Source organism: Pongo abelii, chromosome 6 (genome assembly GCF_028885655.2).
Source record: "Pongo abelii isolate AG06213 chromosome 6, NHGRI_mPonAbe1-v2.0_pri, whole genome shotgun sequence".
Classification (NCBI taxonomy): Eukaryota; Metazoa; Chordata; class Mammalia; order Primates; family Hominidae; genus Pongo; species Pongo abelii.
Genome location: NC_071991.2, coordinates 12183054 through 12206086, shown reverse-complemented (window position 1 = coordinate 12206086; position 23033 = coordinate 12183054). Strand labels below are relative to the sequence as shown.

The 23033-nt window shown below is 52.7% G+C and overlaps 2 protein-coding genes across 5 annotated transcripts in view; both read left to right on the top strand.

Annotated features, from left to right (window-relative positions):
- The window catches only part of UPK3BL2 (uroplakin 3B like 2), a 32122-nt gene extending 9875 nt beyond the window's left edge, over positions 1-22247 (top strand). Inside the window, exons 2-3 of one of the 3 annotated variants that reach the window (XR_008527397.2) lie at positions 19029-19133; positions 21640-22247. The gene's annotated coding sequence lies outside the window, so the exon portion shown is untranslated. Of the gene's footprint in view, positions 1-9080; positions 9235-19028; positions 20481-21639 lie in introns of those variants that run through there. The other 2 variants (XR_002915767.3, XR_008527396.1) reach the window with 2 other exon arrangements.
- Positions 22248-22777: 530 nt separating this feature from the next.
- RASA4B (RAS p21 protein activator 4B) overlaps positions 22778-23033 on the top strand; it is a 47219-nt gene continuing 46963 nt past the window's right edge. Inside the window, exon 1 of one of the 2 annotated variants that reach the window (XM_024249818.3) lies at positions 22778-22936. In XM_024249818.3, coding sequence (XP_024105586.2) covers positions 22872-22936 — 65 coding nt within the window. In that variant the 5' untranslated portion in view covers positions 22778-22871. The remainder of the gene's footprint in view (positions 22937-23033) is intronic. The other variant, XR_010140646.1, reaches the window with a different exon arrangement.

Below are 23033 nucleotides of genomic sequence, written 5' to 3'. Positions count from 1 at the left end.
CCTTCACTACCCTCCTGCCTCTTCCTTCAGAACACTTCCTCCTTGAAGCCCTCCTGGGTAGCCCCCTACCCACATGCCTCAGCACTGGGAGGTGGGGAGTGTGGGGGTCCCCCTTGCTCCTCAGCCCCATTTGGAGTAATGTCCTGTGCAGCTGAGCTCACAACTCCTCCTCCGCCTGTAGGGACAGGTGTCACTGGCAATTGCTCACCTCCTGGGCCTGCACCCACTTAGCTCCCCTATGCCTGGGCACCAGCCTCAGCCAGTTCCAATGTAGACTAATGACCCTTGTCCCTCCCCTCAGCTGCCTCTCTTTTTTCTTTTTTTTTTTTTGAGACAGAGTCTGGCTCTGTCACCCAGGCTGGAGTGCAATGGTGCGATCTTGACTCATTGCAACCTCCACCTCCTGGGTTCAAGCGATTCTCGTGCCTCAGCCTCCCGAGTAACTGGGATTACAGGCACCCGCCACCATGCTCGGCTGATTTTTGTATTTTGGTAGAGACGGGGTTTCACCATGTTGGCCAGGCTGGTCTCGAACTCCCGACCTCAGGTGATCTGCCCGCCTCAGCCTCCCAAAGTGCTGGGATTACAGGCGTGAGGCAGCTCGCCCAGCAACCCTCAGCTGCCTCTTATATGTCCTTGGTCCCCTGGCCATCTCTGACCGGACATCCAGGAGGCCCCTCATGCCAATATGCTTCCCTGACAGCCGAGCCCAAAGCTGCCCCCATCCCTGCACCTCGTCTTGGTTCCCTGGGTGCTCCCTTTCCCAGGCTGAAGCCTGGACAGCCCCAGGCAACCTCTCTCCCTGACCACAGTACCCCCCGGCCACATGCCACACTGCTTTCTACAGCAGACACCGCCTGGCCACAAAGACTTAAGCCACTTCCTTGGGTCCTGCTCAGTGCTGAGCCCAGAGCCCAATCTCAGGGGCTGGGAGAGAGTGCAGTACATAGCCAGTGAGATTCTCCCGATGAAAATCCCAGCCATAGGCTGGGCACAGTGGCTCACGCCTATAATCCCAGCACTTTGGGAGGCCGAGGCGGGCGGATCATCTGAGGTCAGGAGTTTGAGACCAGCCTCAACATGGAGAAACCCTGTCTCTACTAAAAGTACAAAATTAGCTGGGCATGGTGATGCATGCCTGTAATCCCAGCTACTCGGGAAGCTGAGGCAGGAGAATTGCTTGAACTTGGGAGGCGGAGGTTGCTGTGAGCCGAGATCGTGCCACTGCACTCCAACCTGGGCAACAAGAGCAAAACTCTGTCTCAAAAAAAAAAAAAAGAAAGAAAGAAAAAAGAAAATCCCAGCCATGCAAGGCTGGCTTCTCCAGGTTCTCTGGGGCTGGGAGTCCAGGGCTGGCTGGAGGGAAAGCCCCTGGCCTCTTAAAGCCGCTGATCATGTTCCCAGAGAGGGATCCTGAGAATCCCTTGGGAGAGAAAATGTCGGAGCCCCAGTCCTGGCACCCCCGACTGGCTTGGGCCTCAGCCTCCTCATCCATGAAAAGAATGGACAAGAGGGGTCTAGATGCGGTGGCTCACGCCTGTAATCCCAGCACTTTGGGAGGCCGAGGCGGGTGGATCACGAGGTCAGGAGTTCAAGACCAGCCTGGTCAACATGGCGAAACCCCGTCTCTACTAAAAATACAAAAATTAGCTGGGTGTGGTGGTGCACGCCTGTAGTTCCAGCTATTTAGGAGGCTGAGGCAGGAGGATCACTGGAACCCGAGAGGCAGAAGTTGCAGTGAGCTGAGATTGTGCCACGGCACTCCAGCCTGGGCAATAGAGCCAGACTCCATCTTAAAAAAAAAAAAAAAAAAAGGAGGGACAAGAGGCACCAGAAGCTCCTGTCCAGGTCTGGCCCTCCCTCGGGTCACTCTGTTCTCCCCCATTCATTCATTCATTCATTCACTCACTCACTCACTCACTCATTCCCACAGTCTGCAGCCACTGACTTCAGCTGGCCATGCTGGATGCTAAGACATAGAGTCCCGGCCATCAAGGCCAGTCCATCTCAGTGGCATCTAGACATGCACAGAGATGACCAGGGAACCCTTGAGGGACAGAGAGGCGCACCCTGCCTCCCGATCCCATCTGGTGGCTGCATGAAGGAGGGGTACAGGTGTGGCCTTGAAGGATGGGTAAGGGGCTGGGAGGGCTTTAGGGGCATTCCAAGGGGCAGGCACAGAGCTGGAGGCTCTGCCGGGCACACCCACAGAGCACCAATGGCTGGAGGGTGACATGGACTGCAGGGTGTGGTCGCGGCAGCCCAGCTCTTAAGGGGACAGCCTGGGAAAACAGACTTGGGGACAATGATCTGGAGCCATGAAGTGATGTCCAGTGCCCCCCGTGCCACCTGACATTAGCCTGATTAATGAACAAACAGAAGGGGAAGTAGGGGACCTGTGTGTCCCTCTCTCTGCTTTTCTGTCTTTCTCTATACCCCCTCTCTTACGTCTTTCATGCTGTCTCTTGTCCTTGTTTTTAACTCTGACACACCGTGGGAAATCGGCTCACTTCCTAGGGGGAAGCTGTCTGGACTGGCCCAGAGATGGGCACCACTATTTCCCAATAAACACAAGATAAAATCAGAGAGCTGGCGTCAGTTCGAGGGCTGGACTCAGTGGGGAAAAGGGCAAAAAGCAGCAGAAATAAGAGCAGGGAAAGAACAGGGGCTGGGTGCGATGGGTCACATCTGTAATCCCAGCGCTTTGGGAGGTCTAGGCGGGAGGATCGCTTGAGCCCAGAAGTTCAAGACCAGCCTGGGCAACATAGGGAGACCCCCATCTCTAAAAAAGTTTTAAAAATTAGCTGGGCATGGTAGTGTGCATCTGTGGTCCCAGCTACTCAGGAGGCTGAGGTGTGAGGATCGCTTGAGCCCAGGAGGTCGAGGCTGCAGAGAGCTATGATTGCATCACTGCACTCCAGCCTGGGCACAGAGCAAGACCCTGAGACCTTGTCAGAAAGAAATAAAGAGAGAAAGAGAGAGGAGAGGGAGAAAGAAAGACAGAGAGAGAAAGAAAGAAAGAGAGAAAGAAAGAAAAGAAAGAAAAGAAAAAAAAGAAAAGAAAGAGAAAGAAAAGAAAGAAAGAAAAGAAAAGGAAAGAAGAAAGAAAAAAGAAAAGAAAGAGGAGAGGAAGGAAGGAAGGGGAAAGAAGGAAGGAAGGAGAGAGAAAGACAGGAAAGAAGGAAGGAGGAAAGGGAAGGAAAGGGGAGGGGAGGGGGAGAGGGAGAAAAGAAAGGAAAAAGAACAAGTGGATATCAGGTGACAGAAACCATTCACAGCCCATCCCCCTGAAGCCAGCAGATGCAGAGGGGGTCAGCCTGGAACCCTCTCCCCTGCTGGCTGTGCCCCAACGCTGTCTCCACACCCCAGCCCTTCCTCCAGACACCCAGCCGTCCACTGCAGCAGGAGCACAGGTGCCCCAAGGGGACCACTGTTGGAAACCAGGCAGCCCTCCACTCACCCACACAGTGTGTCTCTGCACCCCCTCTTTGACATGGGAGCCGGGGCGCTCTTGGAAATAAGGGTTTACCTGAGGGGTCTGAAGACTTGGGCAGTGGGGGGCTGTGAAGCCTCGGGGAGGGAATCAGCTTGTCCAAGAGTCTGGGGCAGCGAGTGGGCGGGGGCTACCCGGTCTGACCCCATCAAAGTAACCTTCCTGGGGGATATTTCCATTGCACGGTCACAAAAAGGCAAGGGCTATGGTTCGAGAGAGGGGTCTCTCTGGGGTCCCAGCCACCCTGCTGTGGGGGCCCTTCCCAATCAGGACACCCCAGGCAAAGGGGATGGCTTCCCCTTGCTCCCAGGACCCATAGGTGAGCTCCCGGCTGAAATGCAGACTGTCCCCAGATGCCCCTGGGGACTTGTAGGGATTTGGGGGACTCAGTGTTGCAGGGGCCAGAACCCCTGCTTGCTGGACGGATTTGAGCTGTGCTGTCAGGCCCAAGGCTCCTGGGTCTCCAGGATGGCGCACGAGGGCTCACACCAGCTGCTCCCTGGCACCCTTCCCCCACCTCCCACCCCTTCTCCTGGAGCTCCAGTCCTCTGGTCCTCCAAGCTCAGCTTCAAATGCCTTCTTCAAATGCTTCCACCACTTCTGTCTCTTCCACCTCGAGTGGTTTGTCAACCTCCAAATTACACAGAGTTCAAGAATATCTCAAATATCGACCGGTGCGGTGGCTCACACCTGTAATGCCAGCGCTTTGGGAGGCTGAGGCGGGTAGATCACCTGAGGTCAGGAGTTCGAGACCAGCCTGGCCAACATTTCCGTCTCTACTAAAAATACAAAAATTAGCCGGGCGTGGTGGCGGGCACCTGTAATCCCATCTACTTGGGAGGCTGAGGCAGGAGAATCTCTTGAACCCGAGAGGTGGAGATTGCAATGAGCCAAGATTGTGCCACTGCACTCCAGCCTGGGCAACAGAGTGAGACTCGGTCTCAAAAAAAAAAAAAAAAAAAAAGAATATCTCGAATACAAAAATTAGCTGGCCATGGTAGTTTACACCTGTAATCCGAGCTACTCAGGAGGCTGAGGCAGTAGAATCTCTTGAACCCGGGAGGCAGAGGTTGTACTGAGCTGAGATAGCGCCACTGCACTCCAGCCTGGGTGATAGAGCAAGACGCCATCTCGAAAAAAAAAAAAAAAAGTATATTGAATACAAAAGAATATCTCGAATACAAAAATTAGCTGGGCATGGTGGCACATGCCTGTAATCCCAGCTACTCAGGAGGTTGAGGCAGGAGAATCGCTTGAACCCAGGTATTGGAGGTTGCACTGAGCTGAGATTGTGCCACTGCATTCCAGCCTGGGCGACAAAGCGAGATTGTGTCTCAAAAAATAAATAAATAAATAAATAAAATACAAAATTAAAAGAAAGATTATCTCCTGGCCACCCATGGCGCAGGCTGTCATCTGTCTCTGCTGGGGTGAAGGGACGGAGGGAGACAGATGAGCAATGAGAACACAGACCTGGAGACTCAGACCACCCATGCCAGCTACCCCTCGTCACTTCAGCCCAGCCCAGGGAGCTCCTGCCCAGCACAAGCCTCATGCACAGTAGCAGTGTTAAGATGGGCCCTTGGGCCGGATGCAGTGGCTCACACCTGTAATCCCAGCACTTTGGGAAGCTGAGGTGGGTGGATCACTTGAGGTCAGGAGTTCGAGACCAGCCTGGCCAACATGGCAAAACCCTCGTCTCTACTAAAAATACAAAAATTAAATGGGTGTGGTGGTGGGTACCTGTAATCCCAGCTATTCGGGAGCCTGAGGCAGGGCAATTGCTTGAACTCGCGAGGCGGAGGTTGCAGTGAGCTGAGATCGCACCACTGTAGGACAGAGCAAGACTCCATCTCAAAAAAGCAACAAAAAGAATTGCTGGAGGAGGGAAGTGAGAGGCGGCTGGCGGGGGAGTGCTGGGCTGGTGCGGAGGGAGTCAAGGATCCCTAAGACAGAGGCAGGGGTGTCCAGCTCTCCCACCTCTGCTGGGTGAACTTGCAGAGCCCCCTTGGTGACCGAGCTGGTGCAGAGACCCTGCTCAGGACAACACCCTTGCCTGGGACCCCCACATCTCTGGCCCCAGCAGCAGCCCTTGGGGGGTCCCTTTATCTTCCTCCACTCCTACCCAGGCTTCCTCAGCAGGAGACGAGGCAGGACATTTCCACTCCCTTTCTGGAAGGTTCAGAAGGTTAATGAGAGCTAAGCACGTAAGTCCATTTAGGGGGATGAACTTCTGGGAAGAGAGGAACCTGGGTCTGGGCTGACGGCCAAGGGCGGGGTGACTGACGGTCCCTCTGACACGGAGCCTGTCCACCCGCTGCCCAGGGCCTTGCCTCGACCCCTCTGACCAGCCACCGAGCCCCAGAGGGATCTCCATGAATGTCAGAGACATTGACTGGAGGCCTTATCTCCAGTGGGAGACCCCTTCTCTTCCCACCGTGGGCCAGTTCCAGCCTGGGCTGTCTAAGAAGTGACCTCCCAGGGCCTGGGAAGGGTGTGGCCAATGGTTCTTGGTTGTACTCAACTCATCTGCCTTGGGTCTAAGGCTGGGGTGAATGGAAGGGCCCACCTGGACCCTGGAGGGACACCAGGCTCATACTAAGATCCCAAAAAGTGAAAAGCTTTCCCCAGGCCCAAGCAGAGAAACTGGACCTTGAAGCTACATCTCTGGACTTAGTCCTCAAACTAGGAGACATTTGTCTCTAAGCTGTTCTCTCCCACCCCACCTATCTGTGAGCCGCTGGTTCCCTGTTGTCCACATCAAGCTGTGTGCTGGGCACTGGGTGCAGGAATAGCTTGACCACAGTCTCTATCCTGGGGGTAAAGGGATGGCCAGGCCACAGAGGGATGGACTGCAAACAGACAGTCCCAAAGTGCCATCAGAGAAGCTCTCAGGGCCTGGGCATGATGGTTCATGCCTGGAATCCCAGCACTTTGGGAGGCCGAGGTGGGTGGATCACTTGAGGTCAGGAGTTCGAGACCAGCCTGGCCAGTAAGGTGAAACTCCATCTCTACTAAAAATAAATAAATAAATAAATAAATAAATAATAGAAAAATTAGCCGGGCATGGTGGCGGGCACCTGTAAACCCAGCTACTTGGGAGGCTGAGGCAGGAGAATCACTTGAACCTGGGAGGCAGAGGCTGCAGTGAGCTAAGATTGTGCCACTGCATTCCAGCCTGGGTGACAGAGCGAGACTCCACCTCAAAAAAAAAAGAGAGAGAGAAAGACAGAGAGAGGCTCTGAGGCTCTCAGCCTGCAGGAAAGGGCTCCCTCCTTGTTGGCCAACCCAGTGGGCCCTTTAGCTGTGACGGGTGTGCCCTGGGCCCACTAGGATAGGAGCAAGGTCAGGAGGGCTGCCCTGCTCTGCAAAACAGAGGCTGACAGATCTGAAGTTTCTGTTACTGGGAGAATAAAGGGAGGTGAAGGAGACATGTGGTAGGTCCCCTGGGAAGGTGGTGGGAACGTGTGTGAAATGCTTGGAGAGGCACAGTAAGAACTGGCCTGTTTAGAATCCAGTGCTCTACACCTGCGCTGGGCCCCAGCAATTCTGCTTCTAGATATCTCCCCATGAGAAATGAGCACTGAGCCTCCCAAAAGACATGTGTTTTGGGAGGCCAAGGGGAGCGGATCACTTGAGGTCAGGAGTTTGAGACCAGCCTGGCCAACATGGCAAAACCCTGTCTCTACTAAAAATACAAAAATTAGGCAGGACTGGTGGTGGTGCCTGTAGTCCCAGCTACTCGGGAGGCTGAGGCAGGAGAATCGCTTGAACCTGGGAGGCGGAGGCTGCATTGAGCCGAGATTGCACCGTTGCACTCCAGCCTGGGCCAGAGTGAGACTCCGTCTCAAAAAAAAAAAAAAGAAAAAAAAAAGACACGTGCAAGAACATTCAGATCAGCCTTCTTTGTAACAGACCCAAACAGGAAACAACAGACGTTCATCCACAGGCTAGTGAAGAGGCAGGTTGTGAGGCCTCCGCCCACACCGTAGAACGCTATTCAGTGACATGGGTGACTCCCCTGCACGTAACATTGGCAAAGAAGCCAGGCACAAGCTAATATACACTGTAGGATTCCATTTATATGAAGAGCAAAAGCAGGCAGGAGGGCCGGGTGGGCACAGTGGCTCACACCTGTAATCCCAGCACTTTGGGAGGCCAGTTGTGGGGGGTGAATCGCTTGAGCCCAGGAGTTTGAGACTAACTTGGGCAACATAGCAAGACCCCATCTTAAAAAAAAAAAAAAATTAGCCAGGCGTGGTGGTGCAGGCCTATCATCCCAGCTTCTCAGGAGGCTGAGGCAGGAGGATCACTTGAGCCCAGAAGTTGGAGGCTGCAGTGAGCTGTGATTGTGCCACTGCACTCCAGTCTGGGTGAAAGAGTGAGACCCTATCTCAAAAAAGCAGGTGGGAGTAATCTATGGCAATAAATTGGGATAGAAGTTGTTCCCGGAGGTGGTGATGACTGGTATGAGACACAAGGAAGCCACCTGGGGCTGGGAATGTTCTAGTTCTTGATCTGGGAGATGGTGATGCAGTCATAGGCCCGTGTAAGACTTCCTCGAGCTGTCCACATAAGATTTGTGCACTTTGGCTGAATGTGGTGGCTTACATCTGAAATCCTAGCACTTTGAGAGGCCGAGGTGGGCAGATTGCTAGAAGCCAGGAGTTCGAGACCAGCCTGGGCAACATAGCGAGCCCCCTGACTCTAAAAAAAATTTTTTTTTTTAATTATCTGAGCATGCTGGCATGCACCTGTAGTCCCAGCTACTTAGGAGGCTGAGGTGGAAAGATTGCTTGGGCCCAGGAGATTGAGGCTGCAGTGAACTATGATCGCACCACTTCACTCCAGCCTGGGCAACGGAGCGAGACCTTATCTCAAAAAAATAAATAAAATATTTGTGCAGTTCTCTGTATGCAAAATGTCCACCTCTATCCAGCAAGCATCCATGGAGTAGTCCGGAGAATTGTGGGTTAGCAAGACACTGGGTGGCGTCAGGCACTGGAGGGATGGGGGAACAGCCACGCAGAAGATCCCAGGCAGAGATGAAGGGGGATGGTGGGGGACCTACTGGGGGCAGCTAAGTGGTTGGGGGACGCCAGTGATCCAAGGGCTGGGGGCATCTAGAGGCCAGGGTTCCCGTTACCCACAGTGCCCAGGATCTGTGGGAGTAGTGGATAGGGGGAGTAGTGGATGGGCAAGGGTCAGGCTGAAAAACAAGAGCCGTCACCTCCACCCTCCCACGTCCCCACTGTGACTCCATCCTGGCTCCTGGTTCTCATCAGCCGAGCCAGGGCCCTTTCCCTGGCTGGGGGTGGCCGTGGCGCCAGAAGCCACGACAGGTTTACGTTCCAGCCGCAGCTGCACTGGCCCCATCCCAAGTCCCCTTGCTTGCACACACATTTTTCTCCTTGTGGAGTCAGAAGAGGCCTGGCCAGGTCCTGCACAGGGTTCTGGAGGCGAGAGTCCCCTTGGAATCACGTTGTCTCCCCCAGCCCTGGGCCATCTCTGCTCGGGGAGTGCCCTCAGAGCTGCACCTGGCCTCTTTCCCCCACTTCCCAGCTCTTCCTCCTGTTCTTTCTCCCAGCCCTTCTTCAAGCCCAGCTCAGGTGCTGCCTCTTCCAGGAAGCCCCCTGGGACCATCTCCAGTCTCAGTGGGAGCAGTGTGTCCTTGGTTGCTCCCAGAGTGTATGGCAGAGATCTGGACCCAAGACTCTGGACTCCCAGCTCTGGGCTGGCAGGTAACACCTACTCCTGGGGCTTCACTTGCCTTGCTACGCGTCAGTTTCTCACTTCGAGAGCGGGCAGCAGTTTTCACCCACAGGGGCTGGGGCTGAGGGGATTAAGGGATGCAGCTCCAGGAGGCCTCAGAGAAAAAGGTACAGGTGGGATGCAGTGGCTCACAGCTCTAATCCCAGCACTTTGGGAGGCCGAAGTGGGAGGATGGCTTGAGTCCAGGAGTTGGAGACCAACCTGGGCAACACAGTGAGACATCATCTCTACAAAAAATTTAGAAGTTTTTTTTCTTTTTTTTCTTTTCTTTTCTTTTTTTTTTAATTATTTTTTTTTGAGACAGAGTCTTACTCTGTCACTCAGGCACTCTGTCATCTCAGCTCACTGCAACCTCCACCTCCCAGGCTCAAGTGATTCTCGTGCCTCAGCCTCCGGAGTAGCTAGGGTTACAGGCATGAGCCATTACGCCCAGCCCTCCAAAAAGAAAAACAATAACAACAACAACAATTTTGGCCGGGCACGGTGGCTCACGCCTGTAATCCCAGCACTTTGGGAGGCCGAGGCAGGAGGATCACTTGAAGTCAGTAGTTGGAGACCAGCCTGGCCAACATGGTGAAACCCCGTCTCTGCTAAAAATACAAAAAAATTAGCTGGGCATGGTGGCAGGTGCCTGTGATCCCAGCTACTTGGGAGGCTGAGGCAGGAGAATTACTTGAACCTGGGAGGCAGAGGATGCAATGAGCCAAGATCACGCCACTGCACTCCAGCCTGGGCAACAGAGGGAGACTCTGTGTCAAAAAAAAAAAAAATTAAAAAGAAAGAAAGAAAAAAGGGAAAGGAGAGCATCAGAGTCTAAGACCACACAGAAACCCTCTCTTTACTGCAGGGCTGAAGCCCTCCTGGCAGCCATGCTCTGCTCACTTTTTGGATCCCCATGGACTCAGGGCACGTCCTAAGGTGACACCTGTCACCAGCCCTATGCCTGCCTCTATCCACCTTCGCCTCTGCTGGAGACCATTCTCAGCCACCCCTGAGATGCCCAGAGGGGACCTGCAACCTCTTCCCACCCCACCTTCCACAAGCGGTCCCTGGGAAAACTGGGGGCAACATTCCCCCCACCCTCACCCCTACTTCAGTCTGAGTGTTCAGAGCAGCCCTCTCTGTCTCTGAATTTTCTCTTTTTTCCCTTTTGGAGACGGAGTCTCACTCTATCACCAAGGCTGGAATGCAGTGGCACAATCTCAGCTCACTGCAACCTCTGTGTCCCGGGTTCAAGCGATTCTCACACCTCAGCCTCCAAAGTAGCTGGGATTATAGGTTCACGCCACCACTCCTGGCCTCTGAATTTTCTCTCTTGGTGTTTTTTTGTTTTTGGGGGGTTTTTGACGGAGTTTTGCTCTTGTTGCCCACGCTGGAGTGTAGTGGCTCTATCTCGGCTCACTGCAACCTCCGCCTCCCAGGTTCAAGCGATTCTCGTGCCTCAGCCTCCCGAGTAGCTGGGATCACAGGCACCTGCCACCACACCTGGCTAATTTTTTGTATTTTTAGTAGAGATGGGGTTTCAATATGTTGGCCAGGCTGGTCTCAAACTCCTAGCCTCAGGTGATCCACTTGCCTTGGCCTCCCAAAGTGCTGGGATTACAGGCATGAGCCTGAATTTTCTTTCTGATGTCCTGTCTCTCTGCCTCTATGTTTCTCCATCTGTTTCTGTCTGTCTGTCTGTCTGTCTGTCTTTCTTTCAGAGCAGGGTCTTTCTTTCTGACCTCTGCGAGGCTGGGGGCCGTGCTAGGAGCGGGGTGAATTTGTCATTGTGACTTTGCAGCTCCTTATCTATGAAGTGGACAGGACACCAGCATCTAGTCCCGGAGTCCTTGGTGAGGACCTGGTGTGTTGAGGCTGGCCGGTGCAGAGTTAAGGGTTCAGTCCATGATTTCTGCATCCATGAAAGGGGGATGGTGAGGCTGGGCATGGTGGCTCATGCCTGTAGTCCTAGCATTTTGGGAGGCCGAGGCGGGTGGATGACTTGAGGTCAGGAGTTCGAGACCAGCCTGGCCAACATGGTGAAACCCTGTCTCTACTAAAAATACAAAAATTAGCAGGGCACAGTGGCTCACACCTGTAATCCCAGCACTTTGGGAGGCCAAGGCAGGCGGATCACTTGAGGTCAGAAGTTCAAGACCAGCCTGGCCAACATGGCAAAACCCTGTCTCTACTAAAAATACAAAAATTAGCAGGGTGTGGTTGCACACACCTGTAATTCCAGCTACTCGGGAGGCTGAGGCAGGAGAATCACTTGAACCCGGGAGGTGGAGGTTGTAGTGAGCCGAGATTGCGCCATTGCACTCCAGCCTGGGCAACAGAGCGAAACTCCATCTCAAAAAAAAAAAGGAGGGGGGGTGAGGGGTGGATGGTGAGAACAGCCCTGCTCCTCTGCTTCTGGGGATTAACGTGAGGATGTCCTGAGTGCTTGCCCCAGGGAGGTGCCCTCTGAGGTCTGGTGACCAAGTGGCTCACCAGCACACACTGTTCCCAGCCACTCTGCAGGGTGCAGCCACCATTGCCCCACTCTACAGATTAGGCAGATGAAGCCCAGAGAGGCTGAATAACTGGCCCACAGTCACACAGCAGCTCCTATCATAGCAGTGGAGGTAGGATTTGAACTCACTTGTCTGGCTCCAGAGCCTGCAATCTTCACTGTGGACCTCGTTTTTTGTGGTTTTTGCTTTTTGTTTTTGGAGACAGGGTCTTGCTCTATCACCCAGGCTGGAGTGCAGTGGCATAATCACAGCTCACTGCAGCCATGACCTCTGAGCTCAAGCGATCCTCCCACCTCTGCCTCTTGAGTAGCTGGGACTACAGGTGTGCACCACCATGCCTGGCTAATTTTTTTATTTTTCGTAAAGGCAGGGTCTCGCTATGTAGCCTAGGCTGGTCTTGAACTCCAGACTTCAAGCGATCCTCTGCCTTGGCCTCCCAAAGTGCTGGGATGACAGGCATTGAGCCACCAAGCCCAGCCTGTGGACCTTGGCTTTAAAACTGTTATTCAATGGTATCTGTCTAAATGGTGCAGTAGGAGTGTCAAGATTGGTGAGGTAGGGGGAAGCTGGGGATAGAACCCCATCTGGCCTCTGATGCCTCCCAGCCTGCTCCTCTGGCCAGCCAGGATTTTTTTTTTTTTTTTTTTTGAGACAGAGTCTTGCTCTGTCGCCCAGGCTAGAGTGCAGTGGCATGATCTCGACTCACTGCAACCTCTGCCTCCCGGGTTCAAGCGATTCTCTGCCTCAGCCTCCTGAGTAGCTGGGATTACAGGCAACTGCTACAATGCCCGCCTAATTTTTGTATTTTTAGTAGAGACAGGGTTTCATCATCTTGGCCGGGCTAGTCTTGAACTCCTGACCTCGTGATCCACCCGCCTTGGCCTCCCAAAGTGCTAGGATTATAGACATGAGCCACCGCTCCCGGCCAGGACTTCTTAACATACAGCTGTCACTTGGCCCAGAGTCTGCCAGGGATCCTTGTGTCCCTGGCTCCTGTGCCCAGCTTTTGCCGGTTCACAGCTGGGCTCCTCTGGCCTTCGGAGAGGGCTGCCCTTGCCACCCTCTGCACCTGCCACCCAGCTTCCTCCTCATCCCCTGCTCCTGCCTCCTATCCAGTTTTCTGGGCTTCTCCTTCTTCCTCCAGCAATGCCTTTGGTCTCATTCTTCCAGGACCTGCCTCCTCCCAGAAGTGCTCTCTGGGGGCTCTGAGCCATGGCACAGCAGGACAGGCACCAGAAGCCACTGTTAGAGTCTGATGGGTGAAGACGGAAGGTGGCTCAGGAGTCTTTCCTTCGGGCAAGGACAATTTTTTCCAGGAGAGGCGTGAGGCCTCCAGCTCCTAAAACTCCTCGAGGTTTAAGAGAGGAAAATGCTTTGGCTCCAAAATATTAAAACTGCAACATTAAAAAATAGTAAATGTTTACTGAAATGTCTTCTAAATATAACTTTATGTCAGTTTCATCCATTGTTAAATTTAGGATTTCAAAATGCATCACTGCATGTGAAAACAATTTGTAGGTCACATTTTCTCACTTTGGAAGAATCCTAAGATTCTCAAGAATGCGTGATGTTGGTAGAGAAGTCGAGGCCAGGAGCAAATCAAATGAGTTACTTGCCCCCAAACCGCTTTGAAAGTTAAGTTATAAAATTCTTTTCAATTGTTTTATATAGCCAAAATATATGACAAAGTTGGGATATGGGTACATTTTTTTTATTCCGGTAAAAAACACATAAGGTTTACCATCTTAACTATTTTATGTATTATTATTATTATTTTGAGACGGAGTCTCACCGTGTCTCCAGCCTGGAGTGCAGTGGCGCCATCTGGTCTCACTGCAAGCTCCACTTCCCGGGTTCAAGCGATTCTCCTGCCTCGGCCTCCCGAGTAGTGGGACTACAGGTGTGCACCACCACGCCCAGGTAATCTTTGTATTTTTAGTAGAGACGAGGTTTCACCATGTTGGCCAGGGTGGCCTCCAACTACTGACCTCCAGTGATCCTCCCGCCTCGGCCTCCCAAAGTGCTGGGATTACAGGTGTGAGGAACCACGCCTGGCCTTATTTCTTTATTTTTTAAAATTTTATGTTTTATCATGTTGCCCAGGCTGGTCTTGAACTCTTGACCTCAGGTGATCTGATGGTCTTGGCCTCCCAAAGTGCTGGGATTACAGGCATGAGTAACCGCACCCAGCCCACCTTAAGCCTTTTTTTTTTTTAGGAGGTCTCTCTCTGTCACTCAGGCTGGAGTACAGTGGCGCCATCTCAGCTCACCACAACCTCCACCTCCCGGGTTCAAGTGATTCTCCCTGCCTCAGCCTCCTGAATAGCTGGGACTACGGGCGTGCGCCACCACGCCCAGCTAATTTTTATATTTTTAGTAGAGACACAGTTTCACCACGTTGGCCAGGCTGGTCTCGAACTCCTGACCTCAGGCGATCCACACACCTCGGCCTCCCAAAGTGCTGGGATTCCAGGCGTGCGTGAGCCACCGCGCCCGGCCCATCTTCACTATTTTTAAGTGGACAGCACGGTAGTATTAACTATATGCACATCGTTGTGCAGCAGATCTCTGGAACTTTTTCACCTTGCAATACTGAAACCCTATACTCAATAAACAACTCGCTTTCCCCACCCTGCTCCAGCCCCTGAAAACTTCTACTCTCCTTTCTGCTTCTGTGAATTTTACTATTCCAGATACCTCCCATAAGTGGAAGCAACCAGTATTTGTCTTTCTTTGTAACTGGCTCATTTCACTTAGCATTATGTCTTCAAGTTTCATCCATCTTTTAGTATGTGTAAGAATTTCCTTCCTTGCTTTGTTTGTTTGTTTGTTTGTTGAGACTGAGTTTCACTCTTGTTGCCCAGGCTAGAGTGCAATGGTGCGATCTTGGCTCACTGCAACCTCTGCCTCCCGGGTTCTCAAGCAATTCTCTTGCCTCAGCCTCCCGAGTAGCTGGGATTACAGGCACCCGCCACCACGCCCAGCTAATTTTTGTATTTTTAGTAGATATGGGGTTTCACCATGTTGGCCAGGCTGGTCTTGAACTCCTGACCGCAGGTGATCCACCCACCTCGGCCTCCCAAAATGCTGGGATTACAGGTGTGAGCCACCGTGCCTGGCCTTGTTTTTTGTTTTTGGAGACAGAGTTTTGCTCTGTCGCCCACACTGGAGTGCAGTGGTACGATCATACCTCACTGCAGCCTCCACCTCCTAGGCTCAAGCAAACTTCCTGCCTTGGCTTTCTGAGTAGCTCGAACTACAGACACACACTACCATGCCTGGCTAATATTTTTATTTTTTGTAGCAAAGGGGGTCTCATTATGTTGCCCTGGCTGGTCTTGAACTCCTGGCCTCAAGGGGTCCTCCCATCTCAGCCTCCCAAAGTGCTGGGATTATAGGCGTGAGCCACTGTGCCCAGCCTCAAACACTTTTTCTTTCAACGACATTGACCTATAGTGAATATCAAAAGCATGCACTGAAACTCAAGAGCTGCCTCCTCTGCTGTGCCAGGATGCACTGTAACTTTTGTGAGCCCTAGGCATGTTTGACTTATATGGGTTAAGATATTCAAATATGGCTAGGCCCAGTGGCTCATGCCTGTAATCCTAACACTCTGGGAGACTGAAGTGGGCAGCTCACCTGAGGTCAGGAGTTTGAGACCAGCCTGGCCAACCTGGTGAAACTCCGTCTCTACTAAAAATACAGAAATTACCCAGGCGTGGTGGCAGGTCCCTAAAGTTCTGGCTACTCGGGAGGCTGAGACAGGAGAATGCCTTGAATCAGGGAGGCAGAGGTTGCAGTGAGCTGAGATTGCGCTACTGCACTCCAGCCTGGGTGACAGAGTGAGACTCCATCTCAAAAAAAAAAAAAAAAAAAAAAAAGATATTCAAATGTATATTTTACAACTGCTTTGGCATAAAGACTGACTGATACCAGTCAGGCCAGATTCATTATTACATATTCATTACTATTCCTGTTTGACTGGGCATGGTGGCTCACGTCTGTGGTCCCAGCCCTTTGGGAGGCCAAGGCAGGAGGATAACTTGAGGCCAGGAGTTCTAGACCAGCCTGGGCAACATAATGAGACCCCCCCATTTCCACTAAAAATAAAAAAAATTAGCCAGTCGTGGTGATATGCATCCGTAGTCCCAGCTACATGGGAGGCTGAGGTGGGAGGATTGCTTGAACCCAGGAGATTGAGGCTGCAGTAAGCTATGATTGTACCACTGCACTTCAGCCAACAGAGCAAGACCCTGTTTCAAATGCATACATACATACATACATACATACATACATACATACATACATACACCAACCAATCAACCCCACTTGAGGTGCACAGTTGTGAATTTGAAATTAGACTGGCCTGGGCAACAGAGTAAGACCCTGTTTCGAAAAAATATATATATATATATATTTTTTCTTCTGCTTCTAAAAAACATAAAAACAGCCAGGCACGATGGCTCATGCCTGTATTCCCAGCACTTTGGGAGGCCGAGGTAGGCAGATCACCTGAGGTCAGGAGTTCAAGACCATCCTGGCCAACATGGTGAAACCCTGTCTCTACTGATAATACAAAAATTAGCTGGGCGTGGTGGTGCGCGTCTGTAATCCCAGCTACTTGGGAGGCTGAGACAGAAGAATTGCTTGAAACCGAGAGGTGGAGGTTGCAGTGGGCCGAGATCGTGCCACTGCACTCCAGCCTGGCAAAAGAGCGAGACTCCATCTCAAAAAAATAAATAAATAAGTAAACAAAATAAAATAAATAAAAACATTTTTGTGGGTCTCTAAAAATACATAGCCAGAGGCTAGGGTATGGTGACTGTAATCCCAGTGCTTTGGAAGGCTGAGGCAGGAGGATTGCCTGAGCCCATGAGTTCGAGACCATCCTAGGCAACATGGCAAGAACCCAGCTCTACTTAAAAAAAAAATTAATTTTTTTTTTTTTGGACATCACCCAGGCTGGAGTGCAGTGGCACAATCTCGGCTCACCGCTACCTTCACCTCCCAGGTTCAAGTAATTCTCCTGCCTCAGCCTCCCAAGTAGCTGGGACTACAGGCATGCGCCACCACACCTGGGTAATTTCTGTATTTTCAGTAGAGACAGGGTTTCACCATGTTGTCCAGGCTGGTCTTGAATTCCTGACCTCAGGTGATCTCCCCGCCTTGGCCTCCCAAAGTGCTGGGAATACAGGTGTGAGCCACCGTGTCTGGCTGTTTTTATGCCCACCAGAGATTGGTGTGTCTGGACTAACTGGTGGAGCCAGGACTAGGCTCCCCTCCCAGCCCCACCCTCTGACTCACCCCCTCCCCAGAGAGCAGTTTCTGGGAATGTGCTAAAAACTTGGCTCTCTTCCCTGGCTGAATCTTGGGTCAAGGATGTTCTGCCCTAGGAGTCCCCGAGCTCACAGGCCGTGCTCCCATGGGGAGGGATGATGGGGATGAGAAGGGGAGGGGTTCATGTGCCCTTAGGGGCTGGAGCTACAGCAGAATGGCAGGTGTTGAGAACAGTCCAGCAACCCCCAGGCAGGGAGCCTTCTTTTTTTTTTTTTTCTTTTAAGACAGAGTTTCACTCTGTCGCCCAGGCTGGAGTGCTGTGGCCCAATCTCGGCTCACGGCAACCTCCACCTCCCGGGTTCAAGCGATTCTCTTGCCTCAGCCTCCCGAGTAGCTGGGGTTACAGGCATGCGCCACCATCTCACCCAGCTAATTTTTGTATTTTTTTTAGTAGAGACAGGGATTTCACCATGTTGGCTAGGCTGGTCTCGATCTCCTGACCACCACCAAGCGATCCACCTGCCTCGGCCTCCCAAAGTGCTGGGATTACAGGAGTGAGCCCCTGTGCCTGGGCCCCAGTTTCCTTCTGAAATGGAGTGTGCTGTAGGATTCTTGGCATGTCACAGGAATCTCAGGCAAATAGAGGTGATTATCTACCCAACAGAGTGTCATGAGAATCAAATGAGAAAACTGTGGGTGCCAGGAGTCCAGGGGACATCTAGTGGGTGCTAAAGGCTGTCATCCGGGGTGTGACACGGAGAAATTCCATTTTTAAATTAATTTATTTTTAAATTTTTATTTATTTATTTTTGAAACAGGGTCTCCCTCTGTCACCCAGGCTGGAGCACAGTGGCACAATCTCAACTCACTGTAACCTCCGTGTCCTGGGTTCAAGCAGTTCTCATGCCTCAGCCTCCTGAGTAGTTAATCATGCCCAGTTAATTTGTTTGTATTTTTGGTAGAGACAGGGTTTCACCATGTTGGCCAGGCTAGTCTTGAACTCCTAACCTCAAGTGGTCCAGCCGCCTTGGCCTCCCAAAGTTCTGGGATTATAGGCGTGAGCTGCTGTGCCTGGCATTGTTTATTTTTGTTTGTTCTTTCTTTTTTTTGAGACAGGATCTTGCTCTATCGCCCAGGCTGGAGTGCAATGCAGTGGTGCAATCACAGCTCCCCGCAGCCTCCACCTCCTGGGCTCAGGTGATCCTCCTAACTAGCTGGGACTACAGGCTCATGTCACCACTCATGGCTCCTTTTTTGTTTGTTTGTTTGTTTGTTTGTTTTTGTGGAGAGGGGGTTTCACAGTGCTTCCCAGGCTAGTCTCAAACTCCTGGGCTCAGGCGATCCCCCCACCTCAGCTTCCCAAAGTGCTGGGATTACAAGCATGAGCCACCAAGCCGGGCCTATGTATTTATTTTTTTTAAGAGACAAGGTCTCACTTTGTCACTGAGGCTGGAGTGGCGTGGCATGATCATAGCTCCCTGCAGCCTCAACCTCCTGGGCTCAAGCAATCCTCCTGCCTCATCAGCCTCCCGAGTAGCTGGGACTGCAGGTGAGCCCCACGATGCCTGGCTAATTTTTTAATTTTTTTGTAGAGACGGGTTCTTGCTGTGATGCCCCGGCTAGTCTCGAACTGACATGGAGAAATTTAAGATACTACGGTGAATCTAGCCAGTCTTTGGGCTCCCAAGCACAAGAACTCCCTTTCTGTCTGTCCAGGGGCCTCCTTCTCCCGGCTCCCAGCACAGATGCCAACAATCTGTCGCTGGCTCTCCCAGCCTTGTCTTGAAGAGGGATTCGGAGTGTAACAGTTGCAGCGGCAGCACAGGGCGTCCCATGTTGGTGTGAGATGACGGGTTTGGGGCCAGGGCCAGCGATGGGGGTGTCTGCACCAAGCCACTTGTACAATGTGATGTGGGGCCTTCGTGCCTAATTCTCTGGATAATTTGTAACATACTAGATATCCATCTAATGAATCCTTTTTTGTTTAGTTGGAGCTGGTTCTTGCTGCTTTGAACCGGAAACCGGGAAAGCGTGGCACAACAAAGTAAGGGGATTGTGGGTGGCATTATCGAGGGTCTACTGCTCTGGAGAAGGTAGGATTTCATTTGTTTACATCTGTTTTGTGCAGCTATACTCTAGAAGGGCTGGTGACCAGGTCACTGTGGGGTCTAGAACTCTTGGCAGAGGTGGGTGAAGGCTCTAGGGGAGGGAGGGATGTGCTGGCTGAACTGTTCTAGGGAGACTAGCCATGGTTTAGGCCCCAAGGGCCTCTCTTGGAAGGCTGAGGTGGGAGGATTGCTTGAGGCCAGGAGTTTGAGACCAGCCTGGGCAACAACGTAGCAAGACCTCATCTCTACAAAAAAAATTTAAAAAGTAACCGTACATGTTGGCTTGTGCCTATAGTCAAAGCTACTTGAGAGGCTGAGGCAGGAGGATTGCCTGAGGCCAGGAGGTTGAGACCAGCCTGGGCAACATAGTAAGACCTCATCTCTATAAAAAAAAATTTAAATTAGCCGTACATGTTGGCTTGTGCCTACAGTCAAAGGTATTTGAGAGATTGAGGCAGGAGGATTGCTTGAGGCCAGGAGTTCAAGACTAACCTAGGCAACATAGTGAGACACCATCTGTACAAAAAAATAAAAAGTTAGTGGTGCATGGTGGTGTATGCCATGGTCCCAGCTACTCCAGAGGCTGAGGTGGAAGGATCACTTGCGCCCAGGAGGTCAAGGCTACAGTGAGCCGTGATCCTACCACTGTACTCCAGCAGGGTCCACAGAGCAAGACCGTGTCTCTCTCTAAAAAAAAAAAAGAAAAAGAAAAAAAAGAGGCCAGGTGTGGTGACTCAAGCCTGTAATCCCAGCACTTTGGGAGGCTGAGGTGGGTGGATCACCTGAAGTCAAGAGTTCAAGACTAGCTTGGCCAACATGGTGAAACCCTGTCTCTACACAAATACAAAAATTTGCTGAGCATGATGGCAGGTGCCTGTAATCCCAGCTACTTGGGAGGCTGAAATGGGAGAACTGGTTGAACCTGGGAGGCAGAGGTTGCAGTGAGTTGAGATGGCGCCATTATACTCCAGCCTGGGCAACAAGAGTGAGACTCCATCTCAAAAAAAGAAAAAAGAAAAAGGATTACAAGACTGACAACGAGTGGGCTACTAGGACCGGGGGAGCTGACATTCTCCTGAATGTTGGTGGCCCTGTAGTCGGAAACAGCGACCACCTCGGGAAACATGGCAAATCCAATGAACTTTCTGCATACGTGTCTTCTGGCCTGGAGATTCCTTTTCTAGGAATTTATTCTCAGCTGCATTTGCTCCCATGCAAAATGTGTGAGCCACGCAGTTGTCAGGTAAAAGCAAATGTTGGCAACAATCGGCCTGTCCACTAACAGGGAACCCAGACCTGTTGAAGAGAGATGGTATATCTGCCCAGTGATAGAATGAGCATGCTTGCTTGCTTTCTCTCTCTCTCTTTTTTTTTTTTTTTTTGAGACAGGGTCTTGCTCTGTTGCCCAGGCTGGACTGCAGTGGCGCGATCTTGGCTCACTGCAACCTCCGCCTCCCCCCAGGTTCAAGCGATTCTCCTGCCTCAGCCTCCTGAGTAGCTGGGACTACAGGCGTGTGCCACCACGGCCAGCTAATTTTTGTATTTTTAGTAGAGATGGGGTTTCAGCATGTTGACCAGGTTGGTCTCAAACTCCTGACCTCAGGTGATCTGCCCGCCTCAGTCTCTCAAAGTTCTTTTTCCTTTCTTTCTTTCTTTTAAAAGACACATTTTCGGCCGGGCACAGTGGCTCACACCTGTAATCCCAGCATTTTAGGAGGCTGAGGTGGGTGGATTATGTGAGGTCAGGGGTTCGAGACCAGCCTGGCTGACATGGTGAAACCCTGTCTCTACCAAAAATACAAAAAATCAGCTGGACGTGGTGGTGGGTGCCTATAATCCCAGCTACTCAGGAAGCTAAGGCAGGAGAATCACTTGAACCGGGGAGGCAGAGGTTGCAGTGAGCTGAGATCGCGCCATTGTACTCCGGCCTGGGCAACAAGAGCGAAACTCTGTCTCAAAAAAAAAAAAAAAGAAAAGTAAGTCTTGCAAGTCTCACCCAGCCACACAGATTCCCTCCCACAGGCATCTAGTGTTCTTAGTTCCTTGTGAGTCGTTCTGGCAGCAGTCTCTGCTTTTGAATTTGATCAAATGTGCATGTACCATACAAATAACAAAATAGGAAAAGAAAACAATATAACAGAAACTAGAATCTGTGCTAGACATCCCCCCACACACCGTATCTCCTTGTGTACTTTGTTTTTTGAGACAGAGTCTCACTCCTTTACCCAGGCTGGAGTACAGTGGCTCGATCTCAGCTTACTGCAACCTCCCACTCCCAGGTTCAAGCGATTCTCCTGCCTCAGCCTCCCGAGTAGCTGGGATTACAGGCACCCACCACCATGCCCGGCTAATTTTTGTATTTTTAGTTGAGATGGGGTTTCACCGTGTTGGCCAGGTGACCTCAGGTGATCCGCCCACCTCGGCCTCCCAAAGTGCTGGGAGTACAAGCGTGAGCCGGCACATCACAATATCTCCTGTGTACTTTGAGCAGGTGTTTCTGCTCTCACGACCTCTTTGCAGTCGATGAAACTGAACCAGCTCACAAGCTCGGGAAGCTGCCCAGGGTCACCCAGCAAGGGAGTGGTGAAGCTGGGTCCTGACCCAACTCTGCGGTCATGCTTCGACAATGCCCCCAGGGGAGCCAGCTCCCCAGGGCCAGTCACTGCTGTGCAGGGCCCCAAGACTGAGCCATGAAGATGGATAATTCTAGAAACTCCGCTCTGGACAGAATCTGTGAGAAGGATCTCGCTCCAGTGGAAAGACCTGCCATCAGGGACTACTTGGGAGGCCAAGCCTGGCAAACCTGGCCCCGCCCCGGTGCTACCTGTGTGACCTCGTGACCCTCCAACAGGAAATCTTCCCACTGTGAACCTCATCCAGGTTCCCACTGTGGGGGGACGCAGGAGGAGTAAATGAGGTGACAATTGAGGAGGCCGCTCCTCCCAAGCAGGTGCACAAAAAATCAAAACAAAAACAGGTCTCTCAGACCCAAATGCCAGTTTCCAAAACCTCTGAACTGCCCGGGCTCTCTTTGTCTCCTTCTGGGTCCAGGTGGCTGTGATATAAACACTCCTGTTGGCTGTTTGTTACATTCGTCCGAACGCTCATTCACTCAACTCACATCCACGCAGGGCCTTCCACGCGCCAGACTTCGGTGGTCCCGGCGCGGTGGGAACGTGTCCCCTCCTTGCACGCGCTCCCCGGCCAGGCCCGCGTGTCCCCAGCTTACAGTGAGAGTCCCCCCCATCCCCCGGTGCTCGGTGCTCCTCGGTACTCGCGCTCGGACCACACCCGCCGCCCACACGCACCCGCGGCCCAGGCCACGCGGCCCGGATCCCGCACCCGCGGCCCAGGCCACGCGGCCCGGATCCCCCACCCGCGCCTCCAGGGGCGCCCCCCTAGAGCCACCGCGCCGGCAGCCGGGCGAGCGTCAGCGCCTCCGCATAGGCCCCGCCTCTCACGCCCCAGGCGGCCAATGAGGGCTGCGGCCCCGGCCGGCCCCGCCCCTCCCCGGGGAACCCCGGTCGCGGATTGGCCGGCCCGAGCGCAGTCTCCCCCGCACGTGGGGCGGGGGCGGGGTGAGTGGAGTGGCAGCGAAGCCCCGCCCCCGCCGCCCCGCCCCCGCCTCCTCCCGGGCCCGCCCCCCCGCGGCGCCCAGTCCAGCGCCCGCCGCCCGCCACCCCGGACCCCGGTGTCTGGCTTCCCCCGAGCCGGGACCCCGCGATGGCCAAGCGCAGCTCGCTGTACATCCGCATCGTGGAGGGGAAGAACCTGCCCGCCAAGGACATGTGAGCGCGGCCGGGGGTGGGAGCCCCAACTTTCCGGGGAGGGGCACTGCCCCCCAGGACGCCTGACCTTTCCTGGGTCCACCCACACGTAGAGCAG